Source organism: Chanodichthys erythropterus, chromosome 9 (assembly GCF_024489055.1).
Source record: "Chanodichthys erythropterus isolate Z2021 chromosome 9, ASM2448905v1, whole genome shotgun sequence".
Taxonomy (NCBI): Eukaryota; Metazoa; Chordata; class Actinopteri; order Cypriniformes; family Xenocyprididae; genus Chanodichthys; species Chanodichthys erythropterus.
Window position 1 is genome coordinate 7,388,264 of NC_090229.1, and position 25,154 is coordinate 7,413,417.

Sequence of the window (25,154 nt, forward strand, 5' to 3'; positions counted from 1 at the left end):
AATAAATAAAAAAATCTTACTTAGTAACTGAAAAAAAGAAGCCACGTGGTTTGAATTCACTGTACCGTTCTTTCACCAGTGTGAAAAGCCAGTGAATATGTGTCTGACAAGCTGGAAAGTGTATCATCATTCAAATAAGAGTGTTTCAGTGTTTTTTGTAGTGTAGACATCAATCTGAATTGTGAAGGTGTAACTGACATCCTGAGATCAGACCCACGGGGTGGAGATTTCTGCAGAGGTTGTCAAATGCGAGTCCGCTGTGCCTCAGTGCCTAGAAGGCAATACCTCCACCGTACCAGAGCTCGTTTTTTACAGGCCTCTTGGCACCATTTAGGAGAAGAATCTGACCTTCGTCCTAATGAATATCTGCAGCAGTCACTTCCTTACAGTGCAGGTGCAGGGTTCATCCTGTTTGCTCATGCACGAGGTTTTATGCTCCGTGTCCTGATTTGACACGCTCAAAGTTTGACCTTAGAAGGATTCAGTTTGGTTTTTAGCCACGTTGGCACTTTCTTTTAGGTTCAGCTGTGATCGTAACACCCCTCTGGACTAATAAACTGCTCATTAACATATTGCTAAATAGTTGTATACATTTACTGGGGACTTTGATTTTTGATTGGAAATCTTTCAAACCGACGGGTCTTGTTATTGAAATGCAAACTGCATCAATCAATAGGCTCAATCTGGCTCTGAATGTCTTGAAAGTGGTTTTGTTAGGGAGGCTGGTGAGGCAGATGTTTTATTGAATCATGGGTAATTCAGATTATGCTTACAGACCTCCGTCACAAGAGCTTCCCATTTGAGTTTCTTAAAGGGATAGTTCACCAAAAAAGGGAAATTCAGTCATCATTTATTCACCCTCATGTCGTTTTAAAAGCTGATTGACTTTCTTTTTTGGAATCTTTAGGATGATCTGATCTGATCCGATTCTGGGAATCATTCTAAAATGATTCTTGATCTCATTAACAATTAAGAAAAAATGTAGTTTACAGACTATGCCAGTGTTATTTTAGCTTTATTATATGCATTTATTATATAGCATATGTAACAATATAGTAACAAATATAGTACAAGTAATAAAGAGGAACAAAGAAACACATTTCAAGCAATAAACAAAATCGTTGAAGACAGAATCACGATGCATCTGAATCTATTTTCGTCTTGCAATCCTAGTTTCTTTTGTGCTGCTTAAAATATTATATTTTTGAAGAAGCTCTGAGCTGCTACAGTAAAAGCATATTATGACCAGAGCCTGTCAACGAGCTCCCAAAAAGACTAAAAAGTACCATGAAAGTCCTGAACATCTTAACATTAACATATGGATTAGGAATAACATGAGGGGGAAGACAAAATTGGAGGTGAATTATTCCTTTAATAAACTGCAGTCAAAGCACTTCATGGATTAATCGTAAGTCTCTGAATTGAAGAGCAGAACAGCGTATCTTTCTCTGCTTTATCTTCATGGCCCTAAAAGCTCCCTGTCTGCACTTTATGCCTTCAGGAGAAATGGAGCATGAAAATATCAGTCAGTCAGAAGTAAACTTCTCAAAAGAGAAGACGTCTGTATGAAGCGTATTTCAGCAGTGCTTTATTTTTGATGACATTCAATTTGTAGTATGAGCATGCATGGCTAGTATCATTAAAATGCATGTTTTGGCTGTACAGGAGGAATGTTCCCTATCTGTTTAGATGTCTCAATGCCTCAGTTGACTTTAAGCTTAGTGCCTGTAAATGGAAAGATTTTTTTTTTCTCTGTCTGCTATGGAAAAAGACCATGTGAAAATCTAGTTAGATTGTTTTTGAATAGAAATTTAAGAGTGGATTTCTGGGATTATCTCTAAAATTCCTGTTTGAAATGTTCTTTTGGGGAATGAGCTTATATAATTATCATTGAGCCAAGCACTATTATTTATAGTGGCATTACTATTGCTCATGCATAGGGTTATGCCATTGAACAAACCCCTATCACTAAGCACTTACACTTCGGCATTTGAATATGAATGATTCTTCAAATCACTTGTTTTGCAGAGGAGAAGGGTGCTATTGCTTTTCAAAACATTTACATGTACGATTTTCCATTGACAGATGATAAAACAGTTGAAAATATCCCTTATGCTGGCCACACTCTTGAAGATTTTAAGCCCGATTTTCTGTGGTGGTATTTTACCGCTCCTGATCGAGTCGGAGCCTCTCCAGTCCCAACATGTTTGATATTTACATCTCTTGATCGATCTGCCTCCGACGAGATACCAGCAATAGCCAATGAGAGCGAGCAAGATTCACCAACCGGATGTTGTTTATAGATGAAACATGGCAGCCACAAACATGAAAGTGAAGAAGTGAGAAGGAAGACTATAGCATCTCATCAGCCAAGATTTCACCAATATACTTTTTCTCCTTTTTTGTTTTTCCCTGCAAAACAGAACTAATGCCAGGAGAGCCAGCTGACAACATTAATGAATTACATTACTTTTGCATTACTTTTTCTCACCTGAGCTGAGCTTGCTTGTTTGTTTTTTAATAACAAAAAAAAAAAAAAAAGTTCTGTTTTTGGCAAATGTTAAGGCCCTTTCACACCAAAAGTGAAATGAATAAGCCTCAGGCTGAAGGAAATGCATATTTACGCCTGTACAGTAGAGGGCGCAGCTCAAACAAACCTTTCAGCTGTGCTGCCATTCTGGATTAAAGAAGAATAAGATACAGGAGAAGGAAGTTCAACACTCTTATTTCTAAATTTTATCTAAAGTAATTTTTGCTTAGTATGGTTGAATTCGATCATTGAAGGTCAGCAGCAAAGACATTGGTTAAAAAAGATTAAAAACATATTTGTATATTTGTGTAATTTAATATAGTAAAAAAAAGTGATGCATTACTTTTCTAGTTACTTAAAAAGAAATCTGATTATGTGACTCAAGTTACTTGTAATGCATTACCCCCAACACATTTTATTACAATCAGCAGGTTTGTGGTCTCGCGATCTGGTCGTATGTGTTCAGAGGATTATAATGTTGAAAATTAGTTGAAACTGTCTTCATATCTGTGCTCTCTTATGGTTTTAATATTGGTTAAGATATGAAAATCATCTAGTGTGTTCCAGGCCTTACAACATCATATAGACTTGAAAGCAGGCTTTTCTGACATGCATCAGTAAAGATCCACCTAGCAACACCCTAAAAACCACCCAACAGGGTCATCATGGTTAACTAGACCAAAGGTCAAGTCAAATTTATTTGTATAGTGCTTTTCACAATGCATTTTGTTTTAAAGCAGCTTTATAGGAATTCATGATTTTAATGTTTATAATATCTTCATTCCTTTTTTAGTTGCATTAAGCAGATTAGAGCTGAGCGATGTTTACATTTTGCGATGATTGATATATATATATATATATATATATATATATATATATATATATATATAAATCAAGCGGCTGAGATTTAGTATTTAGTATATATTGTACGGAAAAGGATTAGGGCCAAGCAATAATAAAAAAATAAAACCATCTCGGGATTAAAGTTGTTAAATTTCGAGAAAAAACTCATTAAATTTCGAGAAAAAAATCTAAATAAAATGTTGAGAATAAACGTATTAAATTTCAAGAAAAAACTCGTTAAATTACGAGAACAAATTTGTTAAATTATGAGAAAAACTCGTTAAATATTGAGAAAAAAGTCGAGAAAAAATGTTGAGAATAAACTCATTAAATAATGAGGAAAGAAGTAGTTAATTTCCGAATTTAACTTTTTTCTCGTAATTTAATGAATTTATTCTCATAATTTAACTAATTTGTTCTCGTAATTTAACGACTTTTTTCTCGTAATTTAATGACTTTATTCTTATAATTTAATGATTTAATGACTTATTTCTCAACATTTTAACAACTTTAATCTCGAGATGGTTTTATTTTTTTATTATTGCTTGGCCCTAATCCTCTTCTGTAATATTGCTTTAAAAATTTTTTTACTTTAGAATAAATGTTAATTGAAATTAAATAAAATCTAAAAAATGTATTTATTTCAGCTGTTCACCAAGCTTACGATTAAATTTCATATTTGAAATCACCAATGAAATCTGACAACAACAGTCTAATAAATTTTTTTCTAAATGCTCAAATCATGAGAAAAATTTGCATTTTTCAGGCTGCACAAGCCAATGCGCATGTGCAGTCATAAGTGACCTATAGAAGCTGACTGTTTCTATAGGAAACGAAAGTTGCAGTGATGCAACGACTTTACCAATTGGCGATTGGTTGTTTTATATATTCCGCCATATTGCGCGTTGCACTTTCTCCCATTCATAGTAATATGACTGCATCTTCTTTGTATGTCTAAAGTCTTAATGTACTAAAATAACTAAAAGTAATTTTTTTTTAAAAATCTAATAAAAATGACAAAATTTTAACTCAATTTAAAATCAATACTAAATATTCATAAATAAAAATACTCAATTATATACAGTAGCAACCATATATAGTCCTGCTATTTGCAACAGTAGAAGACAATTACTAAAAAAATCATTTTTTAGGCTGATCTCATCTTTATCTGCCCTTCAAGTTGACATGTTTTGGATGGGACTGTTGTTTTGATACATATTTAATCTGTCCCGACTCAAACGGGCTTGTAGGTCACAGCACACATCCCTTTCCTGTAGCACATGGGAAAAACAACATGCGCTGCGAATCCAAATCTGCGGCTAGGATAACTCTAGTTTCTCCTTCGCTAGCCTTTCTTCACCTTTAAGTAATTTCGCTGGAGCATGTGGAAGTCATTTCAGCCCCCTGCCTGCACTAGCTGGTATGAGTGTCACCATATGGAAGCAATTAGCTCTTTGTAGGGGGACAGACGAGCTTTTTTTAAAATGGCAACGTCATCTAGACGGCGGGTCTGCCCAACATCTGACCCGTCCGTGCCACTTTAGGAAATTCCGACTAGATTTTTTTTTCATTTCCATGCTCATTTTAATATCAAAGCCCACTTTAATGTTGAAATCCTATTTACGTGTGCCTCGTTTGTAGCGTGTTTCGGCTCTGAATTTTCTCTGATTATGTCACTATATCCATCTCACGATGTGTTACACTGATTGAGCTGAGCAGGCAAATATACACAGTCGAGACTGGCACTTTAACACACTGACCTACTTAACACACGATGGCCCAACAAGGACGCAGAGCGCTCAACTGCTTACCCAGAAGTCTTTTTACACTATTTGATGTCAAGTTCACATTGTCAGCACAAACCAGTGTGTAATTTAAGCCCAAGATTGATGTGGAGTATTTACTTGGACTTATCACAGGATCTGGACTCACAGTTTATTGACCCAGAGGTGATTTGTGTGAAAACATGTTGTACATTTATGCTTTCTGGCGTTCAGACACATCACTCAGCCCAACTGTAATCCATTACACCCAGCCAGCTCCATTAAATTAGGCTGAATTGAATTTGCCCGTCTTGTTTTCTTCTCTCTTGTTGGTTCTTAAAGTGTTTGCTGTCTGAGATGATCATGCTAGTAATGATGAGCTACAGTATAAGACATAAGAGTAACCAGTTGGTTTTTAAATCGACTTTTTGAATGGATCTACTTTTTGCATTGGTGAAAAAATACAGAAACATAAATTTTTTTATCAAAAATTTATATTTTTTGTTCTCATTAAATTTGGGTTATTTACACTACTATTCAAACTTTTGGGGTCAGTTAAAATAGGGTTTTTTTTTTTTAAAGAAAACTCTTATTTTTTTTACTTATATTCAGCAAGGATGGATTAAACTGATCAAAAATGGCATTAAAGACATTTATAGTGCTACAAAAGATTTCTATTTTTCCCAACCTGCTGGATAGTTTTATTTCACTCAACTATTGTTTAAAAATGACTGTATTGCTCGCTTAAAATGAACCCAAAATATGTTGGAAATGAACAGTTATGAAGTTTAATGAATAATAATTAAACAATAAACATCTATTAATTTGCTTATTAATAAATTAATAAATCTTGGGTTCATTTTAAGCCAGCCATATAGTCATTTTTAAACAATAGTTGGGTTAAATAAAACTGCCCAGCACATTGGACAAACATTTAACCCAACTGCTGGGTTAAAACAACCCAATCGCTGGGTTTGTCCATTTTCAACCCAAAGTGTATTATTTTGAACTTTCTATTAATCAAAGAATCCTAAAATATGTGGTTTCTGCAAAAATATTAAACTGTTTTCAACATTGATAATAATAAGAAATGTTTCTTGAGCATCAAATCATCATATTTGAATGATTTCTGAAGGATCATGTGACACTGAAGACAGAACGATGCTTAAAAAACGTACTGACCCCAAACTTTTGAGTGTATCTTTATTTTCTGCATATTAGTGATAAACAGTTCAGGTCATTATGGCACATAGTATGAATCAGTCCATCTCTCTTTAAAACTGATCATAAACATTATGAATTTGTTCCTCACATTTTTTTGTCATTGTTTTGCTGACTTTTTTAATATGTTCTGGAGTAAAACCTAGAAAATCATCCTTCTGATAGTAAATGTTGTTAATAGATGCATGAATCTATTTTGGTTACTCATGTCACTTACAAGTAACGCTTGTTTCATTTACTTCCCAATTGTATTCACATTGTCAACCCTGATGAAACTCACTGTATTGTCTACAAGCACAGCTTTTATTACACAAAGCTCTGGCTACGAAAGAGAGAGTGGTGTATTTTAACTCCAACTAATCTTGAGTTGCAAAACAAGACTCATTTTGGCCAAAACCTGCTCAAATGAAACCAATAACAAGACCTTAACTTCAGTTATTGGTTGAAATTGATAAAGAACATTAGGCATGGTTTATTCCCCTTATTCAGATTCTCCAAATCAAAGCGAGTCTGCACTCTCTCTTTCTGTCAGGCCCATCCACATCCAGTCCGCGGCTCCTAACTAAGAGTCTGTCCCTTGAGCCAGGCCCCTGCCTCGGAGCCCACGAGACCCCACAGCGCCTCTGCTCTGACCCTGGACCCCTGGAACCACAGCACTGCAATGGCACAAGTGAGAACGGACCCCAGGATGTCCCGCCTCCACCTCCTAAGACACGCCCACCTTTACCTGGGCCAAAGCCTCAAGGTATGTTCTGAATATTTAAAGGGATAGTTCACCCAAAAATAAAACTTCTGACATCTGTTACTCACCCTCATGCAAAAAATTACAGTATGAGGTGATGAATCCCATGTTGGTTTATGCTGGTCAGAGCTGAACAAGGGCTGTCAAGCTCTAAAAAGGACAAAACGGCCATTTTTATGCTACATATCAAGTCTTCTGATGCCATACAATAAGTTTATGTGAAGTACAGAGGTAAATTTGTTGTTATTGATTGAAAAGGACACATTTGCAAATGAGATTTGAGAGATACACTGCCGTTCAAGATTTTTAAATATGTTTGTAAAAAATCTCTTATGCAAACCAAGGCTGCATTTATTTGATCAAAACACTGAAAATAAAAAAAACACTGAAATATTATTAAGCTGAATTTTCAGCATCATTACTCCAGTCTTCAGTGTCACATGATCATTCAGAAATCATTCTAATATGCTGATCTGCTGCTCAAGAAACATTACTGATTATTATTATTATTAGTGTTGTAAACATTTTTCAGGATTCTTTGATGAATAGAAAGTTCATAAGAGCAGCATTTATTTGAAATAGAATTATTTTTGTAATAATAGAAGTCTTTTTTACTATTCAATTAATAAATGTATTAATATATAAATATATGCAAAAGTTGCAACTGAATTGAGGTCACTGTAATTTAATGTTTACTCTATGACCTCATGAATAATTTATGATATAATGTGATATACTTTTATGATGCAATCTAGTAAAAGTACTTGTTATTCTACCCTGTTGTTCTAATTTAATATCTGTGTCTCTCTGTGGTACAGTCATGTGATCGTACAGTCTCACTGTATTGATTTCCGTATTGATTTTGTCTCGTTCAGTGCCCCCGAAACCCCCTCATCTACAGCAGCAGAGCGCTCGACGGCCACGCCCCCCGGACAAGCCCCTCCCTCCACCGCCCTCCCGCCCACTCCCCGCTGACCCTCGCCAATCACGCGCCACCTTACCGAGAGCAGAGGGAAGCTCCTCCCCCACTTGTGTCCTCTCGCTCATTGAGAAGTTTGAGAGGTGAGAGAACAATCGGCTGTCGCTGGAGCCGGTTTTTAGGTTACAGTAGATTTTATTATTCATAACTACAGTCAGATTTGATTTGGTGCTCTTGAGTAATGATATCTCCGTTTGTTGATCACAGGTAAACAAGAAGTAGTTTTATTAATTGATATTTTTGTCTTCTTTTCCAGTAAAAAAAATTTAAACATCCTTAAAAACAAGATGTACTTGAGAGGCAGAATTGCATTTTTTAGAAAATATAGCTGTAGGTTCTTATTTTTAAGCATACATCTTATTAAATTTAGTTTATTTTTTATTTTCTTTAGTTATAATTTATTAACTTGATAATGTAATTTTTATTTTTTATGTAGTGCTCACAATGTGATGTGTTTTTTAAATATTAAATATATATATATGTGTATATATATATATATATATATATATATATATATATATATATATATATATATATATATATATATATACATATACATACATACATACATGTATACACATTTAGGACTGTTGGCCATATGTTTTCCAGGGAGCAGATCATCGTGGTGCCAGATATCACCGGGGGAGTGATGTGTACCCCACGGGTCCCGGAACAGCAGGCCACTCCAGGGTCATTTAGCCCTCCACCCTCGGAGTTCATCCTGCCCTGCACGTCCCTTCAGGAACCACTAGAGGCGCCGCTGGCCGAGGAGGAGGTCGAGAAAGAAGAAAAGGAGGAGGAAGAAGAGGTGGACGAAACCGAGGAGGATGACAGTGAACTCGGGGCGTCCTGCTCAGAAAAGCGTCTCTCTATGGAATCAGGCTACGGTGCCTCTGATAAACTGCTGGACACCATGGAGATGAGGGACCTCACAGCCAACCAATCAGAAATCCCCTCTGATCGCTTGTCCCTCCCACCGTCACAGATGGATGGGAAGCTGGCCAATAGAGACAGCGGCATTGACAGTATCAGCTCGCCCTCACACAGTGAGGAGCTCTGCTTTGTTGGGGATGAGGATCGGGTCGGTCACGAGAGGGAGATTTGCCCGTGCAGCCCAGGACCCGGGCTTCCTTGCGGCTATGCCGAGGGGCCCGGAGGAGAGGGGGCCAGCGGTGTGGAGGGTGGCAGAGACTCGGAGGGAGACAGTGATATGGAAGAGGGCAGCGGGGATGAGAGTGAGATGAACCCGATGGCCCTACAACCTCTGCCTAAAGCTGAACGACAAGACTCCACTGAGGTGAGTAGAAGTCATGCCTACCATTAATTAATTCATTAATAAGGTGAGAAAATAATTAAATAAATTATGATGGATTGGTCTTACCTCTGACTCATTTACATTTAGTTTACATAAAATTTACATAAACACATATATGCAATATACATAAACAGCTTTATTCTAAGGGATACATAAATTTGCTGTAAGAAACCCTGAAAAACTACATACAATGCTGGGTTAAAAACAACCCAAGTTGGGTTGAAAATGGATAAACCCAGCGATTGGGTTGTTTTAACCCAGCGGTTGGGTTAAATCTTTGCCTTTTAACTATTATTATTTAAAAATTGCTATATGGCTAGCTTAAAATGAACCCAAAATAGTTGGGAAATTAAAAACCAGATGCAATTAGAGATAACAATAATAGACAAAAGGTGAATGTTTATTAATAAGCTTTAATATTTTATTAATATAAATTTAATAGTTTAATAGTTTATTAATAAAAATGTATTAATAAGCAATTTAATAAATGTTTATTGTTTAATAATTATTTATTGAACATTAATAAATGTTCATTTCCAACATACTTTGGGTTAATTTTAATTAAGCAATACAGTAATTTTTAAACAATAGTTGAGTTAAATAAAACTACCCAACAGGTTGGGCAAACATTTAACCCAAGCGCTGGGTTTGTCCATTTTCAACCCAACTTGGGTTGTTTTTAACCCAGCATTTTTTAGAGTGTTAATATACACACAGTGGCATGAAAAAGTATGTGAAGTATTGCAGAATCTGTGGAAATGAGAATTATTTTAATAAAATAAGAGGGATAATAAAAATGCATGTTATTTTTTGTTTAGTACTGTCCTGAGTAAGATATTTTACATAAAAGATGTTTGCATTTAGTTCGCAAGACAAAACAATAGCTGAATTTATTAAAATAACCCCATTCATAAGTATGTGAACCATTGATTCTCAATACTGTGTGTGGTTACCTGATGATATGTTTTTATGTTTTGTGATGGTTGTTCATGAGTCTCTTGTTTGTCCTGAGCAGTTAAACTGAGCTCTGTTCTTCTTTACACCCCTCACATTTTTATAAATATTTTATTAAATCTTGACACTTTGCTACAATGTAAAGTACTGATGCCATGAACTTCCAGTGACCAGTATGAGAGAGTGAGAGCGATAACACCAAATTTAACACACCTGCTCCCCATTCACACCTGAGACCTTACGAGTCACATGACACCGGGGAGAAAAAAATGGCTAATAGGGCCCAATTTGGACATTTTCACTTAAGCCAGGAGCACACTGTGCGATTTATAACGGTCCTTTAGGATGGTTGCTTGTCACACTGCACAAACATGATCCTCATGTCACACTGTGGGATCTCAGCTGTCATTTATGTCAGACTGTACGACAGTCGAGACGCGTTAAAAACGGACGCACGCATGAAAACTTGTCCGGAGTTTTACATTATTAACCCACTCACATCCGGTGACAGTGAGCTTCATTACACGCGGGACTGAAATGATGGCTAACAAAGACATCTCTAGCGTTAATTTTGATCACAGCTTGTCTTGAAAAACGAAGACAATTTGACGTTTGTCGTAGGAGAAGTCACACTGGAGGATTGTGCGCCAAATCTTCTGACACTGCCAGAATTTCGTCTGAAGCAAAATGTGATCGCAACGGTCATTAACTGGCTGTCTGTGAACATGTCAAAGTAGCGATCAAAGATGACAGATTTTAGGCTAGGATTATAGGAATCTTTTAGGATTTGCAAAATTTGTCTCAGACGACCAAACTGTGGCCAAAATCGCACGGTGTGAACCAGCCTTTAGGGGTGTAGCTACTCACTTTTGTGGCCAGTGGTTTAGACATTAATGGCTGTGTGTTGAGTTATTTTGAGTGGACAGCAAATTTACACTGTTATACAAGCTGTACACTTTACATTGTAGCAAAGTGTCATTTCTTCAGTGTTGTCACATGAAAAGAAAATATTTACAAAAATGTGAGGGGGTGTACTCACTTCTGTGAGATACTGTGTGTGCGTGTGTGTGTGTGTATATATATATATATATATATATATATATATATATATATATATATATATATATATATATATATATATATATATATATATATATATAAAATATATTTAAAATATATATATTTTTTTACAGAAATTTATAGTTTTATTTAACAAGGATGCGTTATATTGATAAAATCTAACATTTATATTGTTACAAAAATATTAAAGGTGCCATCGAACGTTTTTTTACAAGATGTAATATAAGTCTAAGGTGTCCCCTGAATGTGTCTGTGAAGTTTCAGCTCAAAATACCCCATAGATTTTTTTAAATGAATTTTTTTAACTGCCTATTTTGGGGCATCATTAACTATGCACCGATTCAGGGGCTGCTGGCCCTTTAAATCTCGTGCTCCCTGCCCATCAATCTCGCGACTCTATAATACAGTGCATTTACAAAGTTCACACAGCTAATATAACCCTCAAATGGATCTTTACAAAGTGTTCGTCATGCATACTGCATGCGTGCTTCGGGTCATGTGAGTATAGTATTTATTTGGGTGTTTACATTTGATTCTGAATGAGTTTGATAGTGCTCCGTGGCTAAAGTTAACATTACACACTGTTGGAGAGATTTATAAAGAATGAAGTTGTGTTTATGAATTATGCAGACTGCAAGTGTTTAAAAATGAAAATAGCGACGGCTCTTGTCTCCATGAATACAGTAAGAAACGATGGTAACTTTAACCACATTTAACAGTACATTAGCAACATGCTAACAAAACATTTAGAAAGACAATTTACAAATATCACTAAAATATCACTCATGTTATCATGGATCATGTCAGTTATTATCGCTCCATCTGCCATTTTTTGCTATTGTCCTTGCTTGCTTACCTAGTCTGATGATTCAGCTGAGCACAGATCCAGACGTTCTGCCCTTGTGTAATGCCTTTTATAATGTTGGGAACATGGGCTGGCATATGCAAATATTGGGGCGTTCACCCCGACTGTTACGTAACAGTCGGTGTTATGTTGAGATTCGCCTGTTCTTCGGAGGTCTTTTAAACATATGAGATTTATATAAGAAGGAGGAAACAATGGAGTTTGAGACTCACTGTATGTCATTTCCATGTACTGAACTCTTGTTATTTAACTATGCCGAGGTAAATTCAATTTTTAATTCTAGGGCACCTTTAAGATATTCTAAAAATTTAATCATGGTTTCCACAAAATCTGTTTTCCACACTGATAATAAAAAATGTTTCTTGAGCAGCAAATCAGTATATTAAAATGATTTCTGAAGGATCATGTGACACTGAAGACTGGAGTAATGATGCTGAAAATTCAGCTTTGCATCACAGGTATAAATTACATTTAAAAAAAAATATTCAAATAGAAAACAGTTATTTAAAATTGTAAAAATATTTCACAATAACACTATATTTAATGCAGTCAAATTAATGCAGTCTTGGTGAGACTATTTTGCCGGCCCAAAACTTGTGTTTGTGTACGTATATATGCGTTATCTTAAAGTTCGTACTGTTAAAACCACACACCTCAGTCTAACGTGTTGTCACAGGTGTGTTCAAACGGTCATTATTCAGCTATCATTTTCTCATTTTACAGCTGTCAGTCCAGCAGCGGGTATTTAACATTGCTAATGAGCTGCTGCATACGGAGAAGGCCTACGTGTCCAGACTGCACCTCCTGGACCAGGTGTTCTGCGCCCAGCTGATGGAGGAAGCCCGAGCTCGCAGCTCCTTTCCCTGTGAGGTGGTCATGGGCATCTTCTCCAACATCTGCTCCATCTACTGCTTCCACCAGCAGTTCCTGCTGCCCGCGCTGGAGAAACGCATGGAGGAATGGTGAGAAAGACAGAAATGGTCTGAGAAAGTGATTTTACTATGGTTAAATGGTAATGTTACCCCCTAATTAATGATTTATCTTGCCGTCAAGTTGACAAATTTATTTGTATAACGCCTTTTTTACAATATACATTGTTTCAAAGCAGATTTACAGAAAATCATGATGTTAATGTTTATAATATCTTAATATATTCATGCCTTATAGTCGTATTCAGAAGATTAGAGCTGAGAGATAATGTAGTTTTGGTATACGATACAAGCAATCATGCAGCTGAGATTTGCTATATGGTATATATTGCCCTGCATGAGTGTACTGTATGTATGCAGATAAAGCTGGACATACTTATATATATATACAACATTAAATAAAGAGCCTCTGGGGAATAATATAAAATCAGGCAGTTGAGATTTAATATATAGCATGTATTTGCTTTATGTGAGTATACTATATGTATAAGGATATAAAGAGCTGGGCAATAAAAAAGATGTTAATGCTCAATAAATGATTACATATATTAATAATAACCCCAGTAAAAATCCTCTGCCAATATTATTTTTGATTAGCCTAATTATAGCATGATATTTTAGATAGTAGAGCTGTCACATTAGTAGAGTATTAAACTGATGCGTTGTCAGAGTTGTTGACTATGCAATCTGATTTTAGGCAAGTTTGACTTTGGCAAGTTTGGATATATTTTGAATTCTGAATTAAAGCAAAAGAAGCCACATATGTGTTTTCACAAACTCAATATCTGCCCCTCTCCCCTAAGGGATCTGAACCCCCGCATCGGGGACATCCTGCAGAAACTGGCCCCTTTCCTGAAGATGTACGGCGAGTATGTGAAAAACTTTGACAGGGCCATGGAGCTAGTGAACACCTGGATGCAGCGCTCCTCTCAGTTCAAAGCCATCATTCACAACATCCAGGTACCAGAGTGGGGACTTTAAATGTTTTGTGCTAAGCTAAGGATGCAATGCTCCGAAATAAGAAAAAGCAGTGATATATATTAAGAAGGCGGGACTCCCGCATCCCTGTCATGATTGGTCTGTCTGCTGACAGATGCGCTGTAATTGATGCTTCCAGGATTAGTCACGCCCGTGGCATTTCCCAAAGTGAGATATCAAACAAATGTTTGAAAAAGAACATTCAAATCATGCATAAATATTTAATGAATATTTTGATGGGGTAAGTAAAGTTTTTTTTTTTTTTTTTTTAAAGAGGACCCATAATGCCCCTTTTCACAAGATGTAATATAAGTCTCTGGTGTCCCCAGATTGTGTCTGTGAAGTTTCAGCTCAAAATCCCCCACAGATCATTTATTATAGCTTGTCAAATTTGCCACTATTTGGGTGTGAGCAAAAACACACCGTTTTTGTGTGTGTCTCTTTAAATGCAAATGAGCTGCTGCTTCCAGCCCCCTTTCCAGAAGAGGGCGGAGCTTTAACAGCTCAACAACAACAGAGCTGGAGAATCTCACGCAGCAAAATGAGGATTGTCAGTAACGGTGTTCAGCCTTACATTGTTCAAACCGGAGTCGACACTGATGGAGAGACTCAGGAAGAAGTTACAACTTTTAGAATGAAACTGGACGTTTCTGAATGGTTAGTGGATAAATTTATGTAGTTGCTGTGGAGTTGATTCCACTCATTCACTAGCATGTGCCGTCATGTTAATGTTTTGTGCAAATCCAGCGTTGAATTGACCCTCGTTTGTGAAGCAGTCCGGCGTAAAATGACGGCATGTCAACAACACTCTACTACAACAACTCTTCCTCTTCTCTAAAGCAGCCCAACATGGCCTCACTCCCTTTTTTGCGTGTTCTCGGGGGCGGGTTTATGTACATTTTGGGGTTTGTGATGTCACCATCCTGGGAAGAAGATCATTGTAGTCCCTACCAGCCGTTTGTTGTAGCGATTTCTGTAAAAGAAAATATCTCCTTTTGCATTGAACTTTGAGCGTCACAACTTTGCAGATGTTATTTATGCATAAACAGCAACATTACAAACTAACTAAAGATAAAAAAGAGAAATCATAATCAAGGACCCCTTTAACGCTTTTTGTAACGGACTTTTGAGTAGCGCGTCTAAAATACTTCTGCTAGAGTTTAGAACAGAGTGCTGATGTCTTAATAGATTTCAAGTGTATAAGTGTGAAACGACAATAGTAGTTACAATAAAAGTTCTCTTAAAAATTGATAATGTCACGGCAGAGATGGTTTGCTATTAACAGTCAGATGTGGTGAGTGCTGTTGTGGATCACACTCTCAGCTGAAATGTGTGAAAACCTCCTCACTGTTATAATGAGTGTTAATTGCACGCAACCCTGCATAATTCACACCCGTCGACTGAATGAACAGAGCGAGTGTTAGTCATACAGTAATCTCATCCACCAGGTGCACTCCACCAAATCCACCTTCACAGTCTGAGACAAGAGCGTTCGTGTTCAAAATAACAAGAGCACTCCCATGGCTCAGCAATGATTGAGTGCGTCAGATGAAAGAATGAATCGCTGTGGGTGTGGAGTGTTTTTGGGGAGTTGTAGGTTAGGGTGAATACTAATGGCGCCCCAATCAGGCCTGGTGCTGCACTTCAAACGTCTCTGGTTGCCACTGTGTGAAGAATATCAAGAGAGCGTGAGGCCCAGTGCCTGAGATCACAGGACTGCTGTAAGGAGATCAGGCATGTCTTGGGCTTCATCTTGAAAGGGTTACACTACCAGTGAATTATCTTGTTTGTGATTTGCCATGCTTTGGGAGTTTGCCTTATTGTTAATGACAACATGAAACGGCATTCATACTTGCGCAACTTGATGTGTTTCAGAGTGAAACAAAATATTCATTGGGAAATAATCTAGGTGGAGACTTGATTTCTGGCAGCAAGATCTGATTGCAATGTGAAAAACAAGTTTTTGTAAATTTTTTTTATGTTACTAAACATATATATACATACATGTGTGTGTGTGTGTATATGTGTATATATATATATATATATATATATATATATATATATATATATATATATATAAATAAATGTATAAAATATATATATATTTTTTTTAAGTTTTTTTCATTTTTATTATACTAAACTATATATATATACACTTTAGTAATAAATATTTATAATGAAACATGTATTGTGAAATATATTTGAATGAGCTTATGAAAACAAGCATTTTTACATTGAATAATATTCTATATTTTAACAAAAGCTTATGAAAACAATTTACATTTTATATTATTAAAGTATATTTTAAAATATGATATAAATATATATATACATGTATATAAATTATATAATACTTAAATAATATATACGTAGTTATATTTAATACATTATTTATTTTAATATATAATACATTTTAATGAAAGCTCATGAAAACAAGTTTTCTGTTATTTTTAATATTTTGAATGTATATATTAACAGATCTTGTATTGACAATGCAAGAGGTGAGCACTCTGTAAAGTCTCCTCCAGCACATCCCAAAGACTTTCAATGAAATTAAGGTCTGGACTCAGAGATGCCAATTCATATGTGAAAATGATTGTTCATGTTCTCTGAACCATTCTTTCACAATTTGAGCCTGATGAATCTTGGCTTTGTCTTCCTGGAATATGGCTATGATGTGTCTTCCTACATGGTTGTTTAAGAAATGAAAAGCTACACACTCCATCAATTAGCATTAAAAGAACTGTTGCCAAACATATAACATGCTAGAAACATTATAATCACTGCAATAATGAAAGGTCTCTGTCTTTGCAAATATTCTGCATTTGTGTGTGGGAATGGATCGGTGCGTGTTTTCTTTTTAGTCATCATATTATTTTGGGTGTGTATTGCAGAAAGAGGAGATGTGTGGGAATCTTACCCTACAGCACCACATGTTGGAGCCTGTGCAGAGGATCCCTCGTTACGAGCTCCTACTCAAAGACTATCTGCACCGCCTGCCAGAGGACGCGGACGACTTCAAAGACGCTCAGAGTGAGTGCAGAACGGCAGAACGCTGAAATGGGCCTTATCTCCTCCACTGACCACAGCGGCCCACTTTCTGTTTCATTTCAACTATTCGTGCATGTGCCTGGAAATATTTCAGTGAAAAGATTCATGCAAGGTTAACAGGCCAAGATAAAAGGCAAAATGGAAAAATTACACCATGTGAATATCAAGACCTTCATCCTTTATTCTTTTCAGAATCGCTGGAGCTGATCGCCACAGCGGCAGAACATTCAAACGCTGCCATCAGGAAAATGGTGAGTGGATTTCAGATGAACCACGGCACCACAGATCAACGCCTCACTCCATCTGGGGTGAAAACCAACACTGCCACTTAACATCCCTTTGTAATTAAGCATGGTTGCCTCTTTAATGTGTAGTCTGTTTTGAAAGTCTCTCATTTGAAGTTGTTAATTGCCTGTGCTTTTATTTTCTACATTTTGAGACATGAAATACTTCCCTCCAAGTGGAACAGCAGGGCCGTAACCACCATAGATATTGAGGGGGATAATAATTAGAAATGGCCAAACTGTCCCCCCCTCAATATTTGAAATTCTTGCACTGGTCTGCTGCACTCATAGACTGTAAAAAAGATGGACGCTGCAACGCCGCTTTCTTCCATTGTAATGAACTGAATGTAAAACGTACGCCGATGGGTGTTGACATCAGTTTGGAGCCTGGGCATGCGCAGAAAGAATCGTCAGTGGAGCCCGGAGGCGGAGTCGCGGTATCAAACTTCCGCCCAGACGACTGCGTCATCATTGATGTATTTTAAAGTATACACAATTTAAAATTCTACCTATAAAATAATAGGCTATTCTGTTTCTAGAGCAATAATATTTTTGAAACAGCAAATTCATTAGCTAAACTCAGAGAAGCTGTCAGTCAAAACTGTCAATCATAATGACACGCCCTGTTTCTATAGCACCAAACTGCTAGCTAAAATCAAACTTACCACAAAAACAAACAATTGAACATATATCAACATGATAACAACTACCTTAAATGACCAAAACCATCTTTCGGAAAACTTTATTTGAAGCGTAATTTATTTTTTTGTATTGACTCATTCCCGTTTGTTTGAATGGAGAAGGCGGGGTTTATGACCTGTACTGCATATAGCCACCAGGGGCGATCAAAGAGTCAGCAGCTTCACTGTTCAGGACGTATGAGGCACACCCGACTGCACTCCATAGAGTGCCCCAGGGATGACGCGTTTTTGTAGGCAAAACCTGGAAGCGAGTTAAGATTTTAGGACTTCCGGTTCCAGCGCCGTAAAGTCTATGGGTTTTTTGAATGGGTTTTTGCTAAATCGCCTGAAATAAGGTCTGTGGTTAACAAAGCCTCTAAATACTTTCACGTTATGATCTATGACATAAAACACACCAGTTATAACCCACTTGTGATTTTTTAAAAACTTTTACTGTGTCTTAAAATCAGCGGTCGCTAACAAATTGCTAAAAGGGACTACTTCCTTTGGGGGGGACTTTAGACGTCATCATTAAAAACGGGACATTTGGACAGCATTTCTGGATAAGTATTCATACACAGCGCAGATCATAATCAGCGAGCATGTAAATAGAGTTGTTTTCTAAATAAAGTTTGAGGACGCTTGGTGGTGACGACGTTGATCCGCGACCATGGTGTGCTGTAGCCCGTTTATAGCCTACTGTTAGCCTTTTATATCTGACAACTTTATTTAGGCTTCAAAATCTATAAATGTTGTTAATTTGTAAAGATTATCTTGATAGACAAAACGTGTAAGTGTCATAACCCTTTGTTAAACACAGAGCTTATTTTCTGCGATTTTCCAAAAGTCTATGGGAAAAATTAATAGGCTTTCAGTCGAGGGAACCCATGCGCCGCTAACTTCCGGGTTGGCCTACAAAAACGCGTCATCCCTGGGGCTCTCTATTATGCAGAGCTCTGTATGTTGTTAGGATAACCAATTGTAATAGCCAATCAAATCAAAGTGGGCGGGATTTACTAATCACAGAAGCGGAGCTTGAATTCCAGTGCAAAGCATCAGTTTAAATTTGAAAGAGTGAGGTAAGATGTAAATAGCGAAACATTTAATACATCAACTGTTTTACGATAGAAATGTTAAAAGTCAGTGATGTGATGATACTCGACTTTTTTCTCAAATATGGCCATTTTGAATGGAAAATTTAATGGAAAAAACCTTATTCGCTCAACTGAAGTGGACAATTTTGTATCCGATAAGAACATGTGCATAAAGTATGATGAAAACATTTACTGAATAAATACAAAACCCACCAAATTGCTATTCAAAATTATCCCAAAACTAGCCCAATCGCGTTTCAGGTGGGTTCCCATGGTAAAAATCCTGTTCCGGGTGCTAAATATCATGTTATTTGGGGTCGCTTCAACCCGCGGACATGAAAAACAACCCGCGGCAAACTTGGCAACACTGCCCTCTATGTGCAACAAAAAAACAGAGGAAATCAACGGAGTATGCAATTGGATAACTGGACTAACCAGAGGACCAATCTCATTTCACAGCATCTCAAATGTTAGTTTGATCATACTGAAATCCCTGAGCCAGAGTCTGCCATCAAAATGATTTGGTATAATGACCTTTCATAGCGGTTTCATACAGTTGTGTTCCCAAACACCAGGCATCCCAATGCAAGATAACACAAAAGCGTTTATTGAGTTTCTTCTGCGTGCTCTGAGTTGCAAATAATTTATGGTGTACGAAAAAAGAGCCTCAGGTTTCCCTTATTGCAGTAACGTCCATTTTTAATACAGATATTTTGTGCCTGTTTCCAAGGAAGTGACAATTTTGTTCTCTTGAACACACGGGATAGGAAACGGTGCTTTATTCGCAAATGTTTTTATGCGATCTTCCAATTTTGAGTTAAATGTGCAACTTTGGATGGAAACACATGATAAACTTGAAGCTCTCTTGTTTGGATACTCACTGAAAATGAATGAATGATAAATGTCTCTACAAACATGTCAATGATTTGTCTCTCATAGGAGCGCATGAGAAAGCTGTTGAAGGTGTACGAGCTGCTCGGTGGAGAAGAGGACATTGTTAACCCGACTAATGAGCTCATTAAAGAGGGACACATCCTGAAACTGTCAGCTAAAAATGGGACATCACAGGATAGATACCTCATTCTGGTGAGTCAAACATGCCAAAGCTGTTTCACTACTTGTGCTAAACAAACGATACCTCAAAATGATTGATTTCTTAGTAAAAATGTAGTTCTTTTTTAATGTGTGTTGGTAAATCATGCATGTTTATCTTTGCTCTCCTCTCTCTGAAGTTCAATGACCGGTTGTTGTACTGCGTCCCTAAACTGAGGCTGATAGGACAGAAATTTGGAGTGAGAGCGCGGATTGATGTAGACGGCATGGAGGTTCGATGTGTTTTTATCTTGTTTACAGTGTCGTACTCAAAATAAATCTGTTATCAAACGGTCGGTTCACTCTGAATTGTTTCACAGCTGAAGGAGACCAGCAGCATGAACGTACCACGAACCTTTCTGGTATCCGGAAAACAACGTTCGCTAGAACTGCAAGCAAGGTACGGCTTAGGGAATGTGCTTCATCTGCTTAAAAAATAAAATCTGAGGTTGATTGACTACCACAGAAATGTTGTCCGAGCTTTTGGGCATTAGGAGGAAACACCCAAGAAAAGCATATCAGCCATTGAAAAACAAGAGAAATATGTGCGGCTTTTGGCATTTTAAAATGTTTGTCGTTTTCATTTTCACCAGGACGGAAGAAGAGAAGAGAGATTGGATTCAGGTAACCTTTTCTCCTCCTGCATCTCACATCGCAGGCTCTCGACCATAACTCTCCCGCTTGCATTTTTCTAATTTTTTCCATCTTTTCTTTCTTGTTCACTTTCTCACAGGCAATCCAGGCCACTATACAGAGACATGAACAGACGCTCGAGACCTTCCGAATGCTCAACTGCTCCTTTCGGGAGGAGGACTTCACTCCTCCCAACTCTCCAGTTAGTTTTTATCTTATCACTCGCAGTGTTGTTATTATTAACTAAAGCTATAACTACAAAAAATCATTTTCGTTATATAAAATTAGGCTGAAATAAAGTAAAGTATAAATATTGGATGTAAAACTTAAACTTAAAAAACTTAAACTAAAATTGTTAAAAAAATGTTGCAACTAACTGAAAGAAGTACTAAAATTTCTATATATAAAAAAATAAATTAAAGCTAATAATTAGAAATATTAATACTCTCTCTCTCTCTCTCTCTCTCTCTCTCTCTCTATATATATATATATATATATATATATATATATATACATACATACACACAAAATTACTAAAACTGTAAATATAAAACTAAAAGTTAATTCAAAATATTAACAAATTCTTATATAGTATATGAATAATTCAGTCAGATTTTTTAGGGGGTCAACAGAAAAATAGTGTTAATAAAATAATACATTTTAACATTATCATTTTATTCTGCTTTATAAACACTGGTTGAAAATCATGAGATTAATCAAATGTTTTTATTCTGTTGACAGATAATATACAAAAAGATGTCAACTTTACAGCAAGTATATTACTATACTTTATACTATTATATACTGTTATTATAAAATATTTCCCAGATAATAGTTATTATCTGGCATATTTATAATATGTTCCACAGTATAAATGGGTGTTTATACATGAAAATATGTAGCTGCATTTATATTTTAGGAAGGGGGTCCCTCAGAAAGGGTTTGGGGCTCTATGACATCAAAAGTTTGAAAATCCCAGATGTATGTGAATAAATACATAATGCAGTGTCCCCAAAGAGCCTTTTGATGCTCAAGTCACACTTAAATATGCATGAATGTCATTGCGTTCGTTAACAAAATATCAAATCAAGTGGCATTTATTTTGAAGCACAGTTTTCGAAGCAAACACCTTTAAAGATGACACTAATGCAATGACATTTTAACCCACATTTAGGTGTGGGTTAGGTCTGTGAATGCTTTATGTGGCCACTGCAGTATTCGCTGACCGTTCTTTGTTTTCAGAATTGCACAGAGCTTGGAAAGCGAGCGCCCACTCCAATCCGGGAGAAAGAGGTCACACTGTGCATGAAGTGTCAGGAGCCTTTTAACTCTATTACCAAAAGACGGCATCACTGCAAAGCCTGCGGACACGTATGTTACACAACACCATAATTCTGTAACTCGACATAATGCTGACGCGGTAGGCTGACGTGGGTCTTGATTTCAGGTGGTGTGTGGAAAGTGTTCGGAGTTCCGCGCCCGTCTGTTGTACGATAACAACCGAGCCAACCGTGTGTGTATAGACTGCTACACAACCCTAGTAGGAGTGCCGCCCTCTCCTGCCAGTCTGAGCAACAGCACACAGAGACGTCGCTCCATTCTAGAGGTAAAGGTCACAGTTCAAATGTGCACTTCTTTAAGGAAATAGCAGCGCTTGCAAAAAAGAATAGTGTTAAAAGGATAGTTCACACAAAAATGAAAAATACCCCATGATTTACTCACCCTCAAGCCGTCCTAGATGTATATGATTGTCTTCTTTCAGACAAACACAATTGGAGATATATTTAAAAATATCTTGACTCTTCCAAGCTTTATAGTCACCTTTATTTATATAGCGCTTTTTACAATGCAGATTGTGTCAAAGCAGCTTTAAATTGATAACTGGTATATAATTTGGCTACACAGCAGCTCTTAAAAAAAAAATGGTGTCAATGCAGGCAGTTCAAAGCACTGTTGAATATCAAATGTCAAGTCAAATGTCAAGTGTCCCCAACTAAGCAAGCCAAAGGCAACAGCGGCAAGAAACCCAAACTCCAACAGGTGACATCAGGTGGCAAACAGGTGTTAAAATGGAGAAAAAAACCTTGGGAGAAACCAGGCTTAGTCGGGGGGCCAGTTCTTCTCTGGCGAACAGTGCTTTGTTACGATTCAGGTAGCTATCATAAGTCCGATGGGATCGCAACATTCAAAGCATTTATTCCAGTTCCATCCAGTTGAGGATCGTATTCATCACGCAGGTATTGACGGTTTGTTGAGGAGCTGCGCCACTGGCTGTCGTGTACATGAGGCCTTCACAGTGGATGATCTAGTTGACTCGATCTCTGCTGATACTTCAGGGCTGCGTTGTGGTCGTGTCAAGGTGCAGGTCCTCGATCTCACCTGGATACTGCCACTTTATAATGGCAGTGAATGGAATGGCCCAATTTTGAAGCCAAAAAAAGCACATCCATCCATCATAAAAGTAATCCATACTGCTCCAAAGGGCAAAGCAATGCGTTTTTGTAAGAAAAACATCCATATTTAAAACTTTATAATATAAAATAACAAGCTTCTGGCAGACGACCATACACATACTGCCGAAGTCGACTTGCGCCACAAGAGTAACCCCTGACATGATGTATGACGTATGATGTAGGAGTATTGTAAGCTTAGACGCCTCTTGCGGTATAAACAAATAGTGCTGTGCAACAAACTGAAGCTCCTCTTCTCTTATATCGGAATCCTCGAACATTTCTCTTTTAAAATTCTCATTTTAGACTTCTAATTCGTGACCGGTGTTTTGTTTTGCTCTATCCTTTACGCTTCCGCGTTCGTCATTGTGTCATGCGTTGGGTCAGAGTTCACTCCTCTGCTGCAAATCAAAGCTAGTTATTATATTTAAAGGTGTCCTAGAATTAAAAATTGAATTTTCCTCCGCATAGTTAAATAACAAGAGTTCAGTACATGGAAATGACATACAGTGAGTCTCAAACTCCATTGCTTCCTCCTTCTTATATAAATCTCATTTGTTTAAAAGACCTCAGAAGAACAGGCGAATCTCAACATAACACCGACTGTTACGTAACAGTCGGGATCATTAATATGTACGGCCCCAATATTTGCATATACCAGCCCATGTTCAAGGCATTAGACAAGGGCAGCCAGTATTAACCTCTGGATCTGTGCACAGCTGAATCATCAGACTAGGTAAGCAAGCAAGAACAATAGCGAAAAATGGCAGATGGAGCAATAATAACTGACATGATCCATGATAACATGATATTTTTAGTGATATTTGTAAATTGTCTTTCTAAATGTTTTGTTAGCATGTTGCTAATGTACTGTTAAATGTGGTTAAAGTTACCATTGTTTCTTACTGTATTCACGGAGACAAGAGAGCAGTTGCTATTTTCATTTTTAAACACTTGCAGTCTGTATAATTCATAAACACAACTTCATTCTTTATAAATCTCTCCAACAGTGTGTAATGTTAGCTTTAGCCCGTAAGCTGCAGCCTAGCTACTATCAAACTCATTCAGAATCAAATGTAAACATCCAAATAAATACTATACTCACATGACCCGAAGCACGCATGCAGCATGCATGACGAACATCTTGTAAAGATCCATTTGAGGGTTATATTAGCTGTGTGAACTTTGTAAATGCACTGTATAATAGTCGACAGCTCAGAGGGGGCAGGGAGCGCGAGATTTAAAGGAGCCGCAGCCTGAATCGGTGCATAGTTAATGATGCCCCAAAATAGGCAGTTAAAAAAATTAATAAAAAAAAATCTATGGGGTATTTTGAGCTGAAACTTCACAGACACATTCAGGGGACACCTTAGACTTATATTACATCTTGTAAAAAAATGTTCAGTGGCACCTTTAATAAAGTTGTAAATATGGATAATTAATCTCTTTATTAACCCCCTAAAGTTGTGTGGATTACTTTTATGATGGATGGATGCACTTTTTTTGCTTCAAAATCTGATTTGGGTGAACTATCCCTTTAAAGCTTTAGGGAATCAACACATAATGTGACACATCTTTGGAGTGTAAAGGCTGATGTATGGCTAAATAGATGGAAGAAAGAGAATACCAATCATAATTCAGTATGCAAAAATGAATTGTCAGGAATTGTAA

At 37.0% G+C, this 25,154-nt stretch overlaps 1 protein-coding gene across 4 annotated transcripts in view; it reads left to right on the forward strand.

The window, feature by feature from the left end:
* Positions 1 to 25,154, forward strand: part of fgd1 (FYVE, RhoGEF and PH domain containing 1) — a 62,029-nt gene that overhangs the window by 31,176 nt on the left and 5,699 nt on the right. For 2 of the 4 annotated variants that reach the window (XM_067394401.1, XM_067394405.1), the window contains 14 exons: positions 6,890 to 7,102; positions 7,975 to 8,161; positions 8,688 to 9,375; positions 13,016 to 13,254; positions 14,025 to 14,181; positions 17,094 to 17,232; positions 17,443 to 17,501; positions 20,248 to 20,394; positions 20,541 to 20,633; positions 20,721 to 20,800; positions 20,994 to 21,024; positions 21,134 to 21,235; positions 22,276 to 22,404; positions 22,481 to 22,639. In XM_067394401.1, coding sequence (XP_067250502.1) covers positions 6,890 to 7,102; positions 7,975 to 8,161; positions 8,688 to 9,375; positions 13,016 to 13,254; positions 14,025 to 14,181; positions 17,094 to 17,232; positions 17,443 to 17,501; positions 20,248 to 20,394; positions 20,541 to 20,633; positions 20,721 to 20,800; positions 20,994 to 21,024; positions 21,134 to 21,235; positions 22,276 to 22,404; positions 22,481 to 22,639 — 2,423 coding nt within the window. The remainder of the gene's footprint in view (positions 1 to 6,889; positions 7,103 to 7,974; positions 8,162 to 8,687; positions 9,376 to 13,015; positions 13,255 to 14,024; positions 14,182 to 17,093; positions 17,233 to 17,442; positions 17,502 to 20,247; positions 20,395 to 20,540; positions 20,634 to 20,720; positions 20,801 to 20,993; positions 21,025 to 21,133; positions 21,236 to 22,275; positions 22,405 to 22,480; positions 22,640 to 25,154) is intronic. The other 2 variants (XM_067394404.1, XM_067394406.1) reach the window with 2 other exon arrangements.